This window comes from Hydractinia symbiolongicarpus, chromosome 5 (assembly GCF_029227915.1).
Source record: "Hydractinia symbiolongicarpus strain clone_291-10 chromosome 5, HSymV2.1, whole genome shotgun sequence".
Lineage (NCBI taxonomy): Eukaryota > Metazoa > Cnidaria > Hydrozoa > Anthoathecata > Hydractiniidae > Hydractinia > Hydractinia symbiolongicarpus.
The window spans coordinates 6,107,045-6,120,661 of NC_079879.1; the positions used below are offsets into that span (position 1 = coordinate 6,107,045).

General features: G+C 33.6%; 1 protein-coding gene across 6 annotated transcripts in view; it reads left to right on the plus strand.

Moving 5' to 3' along the window:
• The window catches only part of LOC130644420 (uncharacterized), a 31,371-nt gene extending 18,151 nt beyond the window's left edge, over positions 1-13,220 (plus strand). For 4 of the 6 annotated variants that reach the window (XM_057450017.1, XM_057450022.1, XM_057450020.1 and 1 more), the window contains 24 exons: positions 1,431-1,549; positions 2,312-2,493; positions 3,034-3,136; positions 3,263-3,439; positions 3,670-3,875; positions 3,985-4,317; positions 4,387-4,468; positions 4,567-4,617; positions 4,737-4,918; positions 5,057-5,159; positions 6,551-6,724; positions 6,940-7,091; positions 7,490-7,819; positions 8,029-8,110; positions 8,298-8,464; positions 8,901-9,224; positions 9,470-9,839; positions 10,184-10,294; positions 10,446-10,630; positions 10,764-10,866; positions 10,941-11,117; positions 11,793-12,034; positions 12,194-12,332; positions 12,528-13,220. In XM_057450017.1, coding sequence (XP_057306000.1) covers positions 1,431-1,549; positions 2,312-2,493; positions 3,034-3,136; positions 3,263-3,439; positions 3,670-3,875; positions 3,985-4,317; positions 4,387-4,468; positions 4,567-4,617; positions 4,737-4,918; positions 5,057-5,159; positions 6,551-6,724; positions 6,940-7,091; positions 7,490-7,819; positions 8,029-8,110; positions 8,298-8,464; positions 8,901-9,224; positions 9,470-9,839; positions 10,184-10,294; positions 10,446-10,630; positions 10,764-10,866; positions 10,941-11,117; positions 11,793-12,034; positions 12,194-12,332; positions 12,528-12,728 — 4,295 coding nt within the window. In that variant the 3' untranslated portion in view covers positions 12,729-13,220. The remainder of the gene's footprint in view (positions 1-1,430; positions 1,550-2,311; positions 2,494-3,033; positions 3,137-3,262; positions 3,440-3,669; positions 3,876-3,984; positions 4,318-4,386; positions 4,469-4,566; positions 4,618-4,736; positions 4,919-5,056; positions 5,160-6,550; positions 6,725-6,939; positions 7,092-7,489; positions 7,820-8,028; positions 8,111-8,297; positions 8,465-8,900; positions 9,225-9,469; positions 9,840-10,183; positions 10,295-10,445; positions 10,631-10,763; positions 10,867-10,940; positions 11,118-11,792; positions 12,035-12,193; positions 12,333-12,527) is intronic. The other 2 variants (XM_057450018.1, XM_057450021.1) reach the window with 1 other exon arrangement.
• Positions 13,221-13,617: the final 397 nt, after the last annotated feature.

Genomic DNA, 13,617 nt, shown 5'->3' on the forward strand with positions numbered 1-13,617 from the left:
ACATATTGGTATTTATTTGTCGCACATGAAAGTGGAATAAAAAGGAACTATTTTTTACATTTAAAGCTATTTTACTTTGAAGGTAATACCATAGCTATTAAGTATAAAAGAAATTAACGTTTTTTGATCAGCATATTAAAACATAACTAGATTATTTTCTTAAATTATTGGTTAGGATTGTGTAGCTGTTCAGCTCTTATCCATTTGTGTTTGTTTTTTTTTTAAAAAAAGCTAAGAAGCAGTGAGAACTCTATCGATATCGATTTTAATATCGATCTTAGCTAATTATTGTGTTTAATAGAAGGTTTTTTACTCTGCTTCACCATTTAAATGTTATAAGTTCTCTTATTCAGGAAAATTTTATAATTGCCTGATTGATAAATTTTATTTTTTAAAAGGAATATTTGCTTTCATTACGTAAAATTGTTTTTTTTAATCAGAATCTTGAGACATAATAATTTTCTTTTTTGTTGAAGAAGACAATAAGATTAGTTTCTTGATATTAAAAATGGAATGTGTTAATGTTTTTTCGGTATTTAGTGCACTAGTGTTGATAAAGGTTTATTAACGATCAAAAACTATTTATAAACTCAAGTAATACTAAGGGGCAACGAAACGTCTGTTGGTTTCCCATTTTAGTGACTTACACGAAAGTCGAGCTAGTGGCGGTGGAAAAGTTTATGAATACTGAGGACAAAAACAACATATTAAATTATCTTAAATATCATATTGGGCATCCAAATATGACTGAATATGACAGAAGAGTTCTTACATTTTTTTAAATATCCACGATTTATTCGATATAAGCATTGATCTTGCTTTTTACTCAAGTTCTCTAATAAAATAAACTTCAATTTGAACTCGCTAGCTAGCTATTTCCTTAAGTTTATTTCACATGAAGCCAGTCGAAGCACCAACAATGACTTCAAAATCTTTTTAGAGGTATTAATTATCTTCTTAAAGCCAGTAACATATCATTTTTAAACAAATACAATCTGTGTTTTCTCTGTTTCTTCGTCGAAACAAACTTTTGGTTTACTGATATTTAATTTATTTTACAGACCGTAGCTTATTTTACCGCTAAAAAGAATACTGACGGAAAAATTTTCCTTTTTTTAGCAAATAAAAATAAAAAAGTAGCAAATCCACGATAAAAAGTAATTATTTATAAACAGGTTTTCCAGAGGTCTATGTAGTTCTAAAGTCCGTATGATTTCTTGCACCTTGCCCTTTTCAGTGGTCCGTTTATTACACGTTATTCTTCGGGATGTACATGGATTGAGCTTATTGAATCGTTTCGTAGCCCTTTTCAAACTAGCCAATTTCATGTCCAGTTTTTTCATAATTTAACATGTAACAATTACTTCTTATAATTTTAAGGTTAGCTGTCAACTAGTAACCTTAATATTTATTTTCGTGAAACGCTTTAGTCTCTTTAGACCAACTCAAAGAAACTCGAACCGACCACTTCTCGCGGGAACAAAATGATGAAGAAAACATGGATGCTATTTTTGAAGAATTTAAGCAAAAAGAAACAGAAGATGATGTGGTGTGTTTTTTTTCTTACATCTTTAATCAGGATTGATAAATAAATATATGATGCAACATTAAACTTGTAGGCTTGAACTCGTACTTAAACTTGTATTTTTTTGGTCTTTTTAACATTAATTTAAATTCATCTAAGTTTTGTCACTTTTGCAGATGTACTTTTAATGAGACAGAGTTCCTGTTGATAAAGACGAAGAATTACCACCTTTTTTACCTTTTTTTATCCAGTGATTTGTTCTTCACTTTAAGGCTTATTAATAGTCCATTATTACTTTTATCCACAAACAACACATGTCTACAAAAATGCTGAATAACAAAAAAAAGTTATTTTATTATTTATTATTAAAATTTTTCTCAAAAGAAAATTCGAAAAGAATAATCAGGTTAAGCTACACACACTTTTTCTTTAAGATTCACCTTTAAAAACACCAAACTTCTACGCAGTACTAATTTTTCCCACATGTTCGAGGATGAACAAACTATTAAATAACTGTGGTTGAACATGATGGGAGAAGGACCCCCTGAAACGTCGCCTACTTGACTATTCATTCGTTCAAGAAATGATAAACTTTCCACAGTAATGCGGTTAAACAGTTTGATTTAAAAAGATCATTACATTCACATCCCAATTGAAAAATAAAATTTATTGTAACACTGGAAATACTTAGTTTGTGTCAATAAACATTAATTTCGATGATCAATATTAACCGTCACTATTAATATTTTGATCAGAATTTCGTTATCCCTACTTTATTGCTTTCAGGATAGTATTGGTGAAATAAGTGATGACGATGATGATGATGACGTCATTCACCCATTTGTCAGCGTAGCAGGGGAAATTCTTCTTGGGTTGAAATATAACTATCATGAATCGATATTTGAAGTGCAAGTTCACAAAGCCAAAGACCTCATAGCAGCTGACCAAAGAAAAAATACTACTGACCCGTAAGGTTTTTAAAATCTTTGAATGGCTTGTTGTATGTAATTTGTTTAGTACAGGACCTTTGGAAGCTAATCAGCTGTTCTTAGAACTTTTAAAAACGGATTTATTACATTTTCTGAAGATGCTTTGAGGACGAACTTTATTAGTGGCAAGTGGCAAGTGCTTGCAGTCTATTTTTTTTGGAAAAAATGTGCCGCTTGGGGTCATTGAACAAATGCACTCATTCACTAAGATTCGTTATTTTTCAATTTGATATAACGTTGCTGGTTGTAAAATAACTGTCTTTTAACCTTTAGAAATCCTCAAGAAATTTTAATCTATCAATTGCAATGTTCTTGCGTTAATTTTTTAGTAATTTTCTTCACAAGATTTACCATAATGTCATTGTTACAAAGTCATATACACAGATAAATAAAATTAACAGAATCTTTAAATAATTTAAAGTGTAACATGTTACCAATATAAGTTGTTTTCTGTGATGTGTTTACATGAAATTCTATTTAAATTACATTGGTGTATTACAAAACTTTTGCTCCATCTAGATATGTTAAAGTTTATCTTCTCCCTGACTCTAAAAGAGGTGGCAAAAGAAAAACAAAAGCGAAACGTCATTCGTTAAATCCAGATTTTGACGAAGTTCTGGAGGTAAAAATCGTTTTGTTAGTTAAAAATCATTTTACACAATATAAGTACAACCTCACTGGTGACAACACAGTGAAGTTGTCCCTGCATGAAATACTGTAACGCTTATTTTTTTGCATGTCCTTTTAGTTTAAAGTCCCATTTGAAGAGCTGGTGACACGTACGTGTTCCATCAGTGTATGGCACAATGATTCATTTGATAAAAATCTTCATCTCGGCGAAGTTAATCTGAACATACAAGAATACATTAATTCTGGTTTCTCATTGGAAGAACCTTCACCTCAGTGGTATACTCTCTGTGCTAAGGTAGAAAATTCTGTTTTTATATACCGTAGAAACAAATTTCTTTTTAACGTGAACCTTAGCAATAATTTCTTGAGCCTTATAACGAATCATATAAGGTTGGTCAATTTTTCCGTGCAAGGATTTATGATAAGTGAAATAATAAAAGTGTTATTACAGCATTAAGCTCGTTACTAGAATTCTTGTAAGATGATCACATGAACCTGAATTTATGATTGTGAAATAATGTTTAGAAAGTCAACGAAAAGGAAGTCGTATTTGTTGGACATATTGTCATGCTTTTAAATTATAAAGCTCCTGGCAGCCAGGTCGCCAGCACAAAGAAAGAACAGAAGAAATTACCAAACCCTACTAAGGGATCACTAATGGTAACCATTCTAGATGCGCACAACTTACCTTCTGTTTATGGTGACGATGGTTCAAATCCATTCTGCAAAGTGTAAGTTTTAGCACATTCTATAAAAAGTGTATCAAATATTTCAACATTTCTTAACTTATTGCTATGAAAAGGTTTGAAGTTTATTTACACTACGTTCTAATGTTTTTAGAAACTTGTTATCAGACACTTCAAAGTTCCCTAAATTTAAGACACCTGTCGTTAAAGGAACAACTGACCCGCATTGGGATTATAGCTTTGAATTTCCCAATGTTTCGTGGACAGAATTAAAAGATTGTGTGCTGCAGGTCGCAATATACGACTACGAAAGAGGGAGTGCTAATGTTCTTCTCGCTGGAACACGAATAGGACTTGGTAAACTTAAAGGCATTCAACATGATTCATTCGGAGAAGAAATAAATGTCTGGCAGTCGGTGTTGGACAATCCTAATGATAGTACACAATACACAATCCCGTTGAGATCGACATTGGATAGCGTCAAAGCGTGAGTTTTTATTAATTGTTTGTTTGTTTTGTTGTCTGCAAGCAACTTTGTGAAATCCTTTTTATTCAGGAAAGAGCGATATGCACCTGCAGTACCTGTCAAGATCATAACAGATGAGCAGCATGATGATATCAAAAAGAAAACAATGAAAGTAAGCTGAGCTTTTTACTCTTTATGTAATCTGCTCGACCTGTTTTTTTATGCAACACTGAGTGCAAAGTAGCATCTAACATCTTCAATTGGTTTTAGGATAATCAATCTTTTACGAAACGATTACTCGCTGCTGATACAATGAGTTTGGTAAGTATTCACACACACTATAATACCCGTTTATGTCTGTCTGTCACGCAAATGGTAACGGCCCATTGACTAGTCTTGTGTATAATGATTTACCCAATGTACTTGGTTTGTTACTATAGGCAAGCAGCGGTAGTGTGCTTAGTATATACAGTATGGCTGGTGGTGAACATGGTAATATCGTCATCTCTGGTGAAATTTTATTCTCCATCAAACATGATGTATCGTCTGGAATATTTTCTGTGACGATAGTGAAAGCTAAAGGATTGGCACCTGTCAATACAAAACAATTGACTTCTGACCCGTAAGTTACTTTTTAAAGTCATGTGACCACTCTCAACAGTCATTATGGTTATTGTCGTAAGAACATTTATAATGTAGTCACATGATGCTTGAGTGTGTCACTGCAAGTGTTAGCTACGTACTGCTTTTTTACACATAGTTATGTGAAAGTCTACATGCTTCCTGATAAAACAAAAACAACGAAAAAGAAGACAACTTTCAGAAGAAAAACATTGAATCCTCAATGGAACGAGACAATTAAGGTATCACATATTAACGCTAACGATATTAAGGTGAAAGTCCAGTTCCATCGCAAAGCGCGACGTCGTACTTAGCGCTGTGCAGTTCTGCGTTCGAACGGCACAATGTCCAATGAAAACAGAAATGCGTGCGCACTTAAAATGGTGACAATTCAAACAAACAAACAAACCATTTTTAAAATCGTGAAGTTACGTTATTACCTTATTTGTACAGATTTTGGCGAACACTAAATTTAGCGATTTTGGTCTGAAATTGCCAAATTAAGTGCTCGCCAAATTCATTTTGTTCATCCTTCGCTAAATTAAGTGGTCGCCAATTTTATTTTTTCATCCAACGCTAAATTAAATGCTCGCCAAATTTATTTTTTTCATCCATCGTCAAAATAAATGCCGCCAAATCACCCAACAACTATTCCAACCATGCGACTTAACCGTAAATAAATATTGTAAATCATTTCTCAAAAAGTTATTCTCCAATTCGTTTTCATAATAAATTGAAAACCAGTTATCCAGCTGGAAAAAGTTTAAAGAAATTGACATCAAATTCCAGCACACGACAATCAAGCCTCTACATGCTAAGTGGTTGGTTGAGTATTATATTGAGATGACACCAGAATCTGGTTCCAATGATCATAAACGTCTGAAAAGCATCCGGTATCTATGACACACTGAAAATGGGAAGCTCAAACCTTCCTTATATTGACCCATACCTATTTTCCTCTCGTCTGGAATCAAATGATGATACTGAACGATGAACTTTCCAGTCAATAACAGAGGAAATAAGAGAGCACTTTGTCAATAAAGTTGAAGTGAATGATGACGATGAAGATGACAAAGAAGGGTGGAAAGATGGAAACGATGATTTCAACAAAAACGTATTTGACATAATCATTGACAACAAAGACGAGTAGGCTAAATTTTACATGACTTTATAAAGCATGCTCTTGTTTAAAAAAAAAAAATTTTTAATTTTTTTGTCCCCAAAAGCTTTTAAGATAAAATCTATAAGCATTATAAAAAATAAAAGAAAATCTTTCCACCGCCAAATTTAATACACGTCAAATTTAAGATATTTTTTGCCACCGCAAAATTAAATGCTTGCCAAAATTTGTACGAATAAGGTATACTCTGCAACGCTTTCCGTGCTCAATAATTTTACATTTATTTTAGCTGTTAAAGGAACAGCGCGCTAGAAATCGCTCCTAGATATTACGCAATGTTGAGTGCTTTGAATACACGTGCGACTTATAGACTTTTTAGTTTATTATTTATTTTGAGTTTTGTAGCTTCCAGAGAGTTATGCGAGTTTAGACTGCAGATGAAAAAGTCTTCAGAGAAATCATTTGTATATTCTGAAACACCAAACTTTAAACATTTTTGTCTCTTTCATATAGTATAAATTTAATCGTGAAGAATTGTTAAAAAAGACACTCCAGGTCACAGCGTGGAATCATGATAGATTTGGACGGAATGATTTCCTTGGGGAGGTGCAAGTTAACATGAAACACTATGCGAGTAAAAATAACCTGGACAAAGAAGAATCCGTGTGGTACACACTGCAAGAAGCGGTACGGTTTTCTTGTTGAAAGCTTTGCATTTAGCACTATTTCGTACTGTCAACTAAGTCATCTTTTATAAGGCATTTGGTATGATAAAAGTGATCTTTAGAATATAAATTGTCTTAGCTGGAAAAAATACCACCTCTTTTCAACTGTCCCCTTTACCTTCTTTGCTTATGAAGTCAGCATAGAATTTTGTATTTATTTTTTTTTGAACTCCTCAGGCTCCTGTAAGTGTTGGTGGTTCGTATGACAACAAAGGAGAACTTGTAATCTCAATTAAATTTGAACACGATGTTTTGTCTGTTCAAGTGAAGGAAGCTCATGGCTTGACGACAGTTGATCCTGAAAATCTACCAAGTCCATTTGTTAAATGGTAGGTCTCTCAATTGAAGTACCAGTATATATCTTATTGCCTTCAAATTGGTTCGCTTGCCCACATGGCAAAATTTTATTAATATTGAGGTGAGGTATTGTTTTTAAGTTTAATGAAACAGCCATTTCTTCGTCTTTGCTGACCATTATTAGTTTTATAGTCAACTAACAAAGAGACAGACCACGGCTGCTATTACAATATGTTTGGAAAATATTTTCTTGAGTTACTAATATATTTTACTTTCAAGAAGAGAAAAAAAGTCTACATCCAACTTCACTGTCGTTTCAGTGTACGAAACTAGATGGCTTTAGAGGATATTAATATTTTAATACCCTGGTGTTTTCAGACAGTGATATAGTTAATTATTTTGAAACAAATTATTTTTTACTTAATTTCAGCTACTTATTACCTGATAAGTCAAGAAAATCGAAACGCAAAACAACTGTTCAAAAGAAAACAATTCAACCCGTGTGGAATGAGAAATTCGATTATAAGAACGTGCAGGTTTCTGATCTGCAAACACGTGTTCTAGAAGTCACAGTCTGGGACTACCATTCTTCTGGGCATCAGTTCTTGGGTGGTTTGCGTCTGGGCTTATCACAAGGAGACGAGTACTGGCATGATTGTTTCAACAAAGAAGTGAATATTTGGGAAGCCATGATAAAACATCTTGGTATTTTTGCAGAATATGTAATTCCGTTAAGAGCCACCATGACCTCCAGAAAAGGGTACGATTGATTGTTTGTTTGTTTATTTCATTCTTGTTAAATTTGTTTATATTAATAAGTAGAGGTAGCAGATTTTGTTCCACAAAGTTTACAAAAGTTTAATATTTTTTCTACAGAAAATTAAAACATACTTTTTATAATGATTAGTATTAGGTATGACACTCTACGCTTGACTTTTGTATCTGACAATTGTGTTTCTTTGTTGATAGGCAAGAACCAGTGGATATACCCATGATTACAAAAACAATCGAAGAGAAGGCTGAAGATCAAGATGCTTTGTATTCTGCTGGAGTAAAAAATATTTTCTTTCTCTGTTTTTTTTTCTGTTTTTTTTCTGTAAGTGAATAAACAAAAACAGTAGTGTATTATTTGTTTGAAATGATACAAGTTCCATTATCATTAATAAAGTGAACTTCCTGTGTAAAGAGAATTAGAGAAAAATATTGAGAGAAGATAATGATTTCTGTTTTGTGTTCAGGTTCCATGCATGCGGGTGGCGTTGCAATATGTGGAATACAGTAGCTTAACTGAAGACGAGTTAAAAAAGAAGAAAGGAAGTCATGGAGAACTGAAAATTCATTTGAAAGAAGGAAGACATTTATATTTGAAAGCAGACGGTGATTTACCGAGTTCCTTTTGTAAAATGTAAGTACTTCAGTTAACAAAAAATATTTTTAGAAGTATTTAATTTCAGTAGCACTATGAAATTTTTCAGGTTTTTCCTGAATTCGATTTTTTTTCTACACTCCCTCTACTTCTTCTTTTTCACCTTCAGATTTGCAATTTTTGACATCTGAATAGGACAGGAAATTGTAATTTAGGCTAAACCCAACAAATTTGCAGCAGTTGTTAAAAGAAATGTACATGTGAATTTTTATTGTCCTTTGAAGTAAAACCACTCTCGCTAATTTGCCCTAAATAAGTAAACGAAGCTAGCTAGTTTTATTAAAAAAACTTCTCTTGATTAAACTCTACATTCCAGATGTAATTTTTAGATAATTAACCAAACGCTTACTCGCACTCTTATGATATTAGGTTAGACGTCTTATCGCATTAAAGTAAAATTTTTAAAATCTTTTAGGTATTTACAGCCAAAGAAAAAGCATAGTAAAGTAAAAACAGAAACATACATCAAAAGTACTCATCCGGCTTGGGATGTAGAGAAATCTTTTGAAGGTATCGCTTTAGACGAGTTGCGAACTAGAGTGCTGGAGATTGAAGTAAGAGATGAGATAAACGAGAAAAAAAGTGACTTGATTGGTTTAGTCAGACTCGGCTCAGGTGGACACCTTGAAGCTTGGGATGACAGTAAAGGAGAGGAAGTGGAGTTGTGGAATTCCATGTTAAATAACCCAAATCACTGGCAGTCACTAATGATACCAATCCGCAAGGTGGACACACCTTTGTAAGTTAATATCCGTTTACATTTACTGGTCACAAAGCTAAACTTATGTATATCTACACCCTTTTTGACATTAGCTGTCTTTTTTGTCATCACTAGTCGGTGGCCCGTGGAAAAATCTACGGGTTTGCCCGTCCTTTTTATACCGCATTGCGTGCGTCTTGCTACTTGTGGTACCATTTTGGGTAACAGACAGACAGAAGTATACGGGTATTATAATACAGATTAAATTTCTGCTATATTTTTAGAGTTAAGATTGAAAGCATTCCCGAGAAAGAAAAGAAAGAACCAGTAAAAGAAGAGAAAAAGAAACCGGTTGAAAAAGATGCTGAAGATTCTGACGAAGAGACTTTTTCAAACACGAACGAAAACGATGGTAGCGAATCGCCGCGTACTTCTGCGTTACGTGCAATGGGTGTCCACGCCGCTGGTGTGGTTGACATGATGCAAAACAGAGATGCTGAACAACAACCTGAATACAGTCCCCCACAAGAATCATTAAGTCCAATATCGGAAGAAAACGAACTTGACTCTAGTGGTTCTCAGAAGATGTCGTATGAACCATCAGTGAATAGCATGAATGAGCAGAATGTTCCCAACATCATGATAACGAGTAGTGTGAGTATATCAGTAGTAATATTTTTGTGTTAAGGAGCACAGAATATCTCTAAATAATAACCGCTCTTTGGAACACCCGGCACGCTGAATAGCAATGCGGGTAAATTGTCCTGTTATCTATAATTTTATTGCTTTTTGTACAAAACAAGTTTGTAGAAATTACCAGAAAACTGTTTTTTTTAAATAAATAGTTCACTATATCGCATGGTTTAACTATCATTTTGTCTCACTAATCGACTTTGCGAAAATATAACGTTAACTCGCAGAAAAAGGGGGTCTAAAATATAGTTATTTTTAACAAAACTTGTCGGTTTTGCAGAGACATTTTAACAATCGTATTTTAGGATGTCAAGTACAATGATCCTGTTTTGGCTGCCGAAAATGATGACGAGTTTGAAGATGATTATCCCATTAAAAAGAAACAACCTCCATCCATATCTTTTCTGAAGAGATCGGTAAGTTGTACGAAACGATGTTGATGCAATGAAAGCGCAATCAGCTTGGAGATTTGCTCATTTTGAAAAGTTCAATGAGTGATTATTTGCAATGACTTCAAGTCCTTTTATTACATGACTTCCTGGAATTTCATAGGTTGTTTATTTTTAGACAAGTCGAGAGAGTTTGACGAGTATCTACAGTACGGATAGTGCGAATATTTACGGACAGGTTCCTGTGCGAGGTGACGTACAATTTGGTATGAAATACAATGCTTCTCATAACACATTCGAAGTACATGTATTTCAGGCGAAGGACATTGCAGCTATCGATACGAAGAAACAACAGTCAGATCCGTAAGTTTAGTATAACTACCAGCTTCTCATTTCATCTATACACCTATTTATGATAATCAAAACAACGTGGTCGTGTGTTGAGTTATTGTTTAGAGAACTGCTTACTTTTACTGATGTAAACTTCCATGTATAGGTACTGCAAGGTATACCTGCTTCCAGATAAAACAAAACACGGTAAGAAGAAAACTAAAACGCGAAAGAAAACTTTGAATCCTGAATGGGAGGAGATTTTAGAGGTACCTTTTGTGGTTATTTATTTACTTTTTCATGTTGTATTTTTTTGTTTAATTTTTTTATATTTTGTTTTTAGTATAAGATATCGCGACGCGACCTTCGTACGCGTACATTGTGGTTAGCCTTGTGGCATTTGGAAAGATTTGGCCGAAACATATTCCTTGGTGAAGTCATGCTCAACATGGATAGTATTGTAGATGATCCCGCCCAGCTTGAATCTCCTACACCACAGTGGTATACACTGTGTGAAAAGGTGCGGCCGCGTTCATGTTTTTTAAATCAACTCACGCCTTTTTTCAGCTAGACTTACAAGGCTCCCATAATTTTTTTTTAATTTCGCCTATAAAATCCTGATTTTTCCTTATATATTTCAAATTATCCTCAATTTCTTATATTTTCACTGCTTATATACCACCATTTTGAACCTTTTTTTCATGCGTACAAATATCTTCAGTAGTGTTTTGTTTGAGTATGTTATATGTGTACTTAGTTCTCTTTGGCCTTTGTTGATTCACATGTCTCTATAATAATAGCCGTCGTCTGTCTGTCTCTGCGCAGACCCCCCGCTGAGTTAGAAAATCATGTTACGGAAACACGAATATCGAATGCAATAAATTTTTATGGATTTTTCCACGGGCAACGACTAGTATGATATATTATGATAGAGCATTATGTCCACCGTATCATAATGTTCAGTAGTGTATCGAATAATGAACTTGAAATTGCTAGACACATCGGTAGAATATTAGAAATTATTCCTGATTTTTTACATTTCAACGAATTTTTTTCTAATTTTTCATATTTTATTAAGAAAATCTTACCTAATTTTCTAATACATTTAAGAAATTCTTTATGGGAACCCTAGACTAACTGTTGTAGTTTCTACTGTGGTAATCTGAATTGTGCAGTGTGTTTTACTTCTTTACAGGGTAGTCCACCAATGACGGAACTGTACAAAGGTGAACTACTTATCAGTTTAATGTTTGAAGATCCCTCGGTGTACTCGATAAAGAAGACAGCTATAGACCATGAAGATTCATCTGGAAAGAAGAAGAAGAAAAAGAAGAAGGAGAAATCCTCTTCATTAGCAAAAATACATTTGCATATTAAAGAAGCAAGAGATTTGCCATCATCTGATAAAGATGGATTGTCAGACCCTTTCTGTAAATGGTAAGTTGTTAGGTTGTGTCTATTCGCAGTGTTAATGCTGGTGAGATTTATGTTATGTAAATATCTATGGATAGGTTTAATCTGCGTTGGGGTGGCTCTTCTTCGTAAAAGGAAGAGCGGAAACAAAATGTCTTACAATTATTTTTTGTTTTTACACAGTTATTTGCTACCACTGAAAAGTAACAAAACCAAAAGAAAATCGCCGGTCATCAAATCAACACTAAATCCCGTGTGGGATTTTAAAACAGAGTATGAGACTGATTATGAAGACCTAGCCGATAGTGGGATCGAATTTACGGTACGGTTAAGCTTTTTCTAAGCAGTCCTGTTCGTTCGACTTTTTTTTATTTTATATGAAACTTTGTATCCAGTAGTAAAATATTTCTGTTTTGAAATTTTATGACTTGCTTATAAAAGCTTTTAAATGTCTTCTCTACTACCTTTAATAGAATATTTAATTATCATTTGGAATTATCATTTCTTTTTTATTTAGGTATGGGACTGGGACCGCGGCTCATCAAATGATTTTCTGGGCTGTGCTCGTCTTAGTTTGGGCTTGCGCAGTGGTAATTGGGACGACGCTGAAGGAAAAGAAATCACTGCTTGGCAGCATCTTATAGACAATCCGAACAAATGGGCCGAATTTGTAATACCATTAAGATCGAAATCGGATACCCGTCCGAAAAAAATTTAGGCTATTTTCTAATTAATTTGTTAATTTGTGAATTGAAAAGTTAGAAAAAAATGTTGAAAGTGAATTACATTAAGTCGGTCTGAGACTGGGTACGAGTTAAAACGACCACAAGATTAATTGCAAACATACCGTTTACGTTTCATGTTCAGTTATATTTAGTTTTGATTTGGGAAGGTTTGTGTTTTTAGGCTAAAGGCCAGTATCTTTGCTTTTGTACTGGATACTTAGGCTGTTGTGAAACTAATTATTTAACTTATAAATTTTCTGTTGTATATTATTTAAGCATTTTGATAAACATATAAATTTGTAATGATCATTGGGAAGGGATTATTCTTAAAACAAAATTTTTCTACACAGAATTTAATGTTCTACAGTTAATGTTTGCTAATACCACGAAAATTACTATTTTTTACATTTTGGACGTTCTTTTGTATTCAATTTGTAAAATCGACACAAGCACAAGTATTTTTTTTGAATAAATAACTTGAATCATTTCTTAACTCTTTCTTTGTAACGTTGACTTTTAGACGCAGCTACAAGGGGCACAATGATGTATTGTAATCGTGAGAGTGAATTATTTAGTATGACCCGTTGAAAAAATCTGAAATGAATTGACTTTTTTCTCTATTACCGGTTGGTATTCTCTGTATTACAGCGTTGGTATTCTGCGAGTTGAAAGTACAAAAGTATTTTGTGTTAATTCAATGTTACACCTATTTCATCAGCTGGCAATGATTATTAACACACCCAAAAAATAAGTTTTTAATATACATTTTTATTATTCGTGTTTCGTTTACGCTCGACTACCGTAACCGTAACGACCGCTTGTAACCGTAAGGAACGGTTTCTCAGGGCGTTCCGGTCAAATTTAGAGAGAACTGCACTTCTG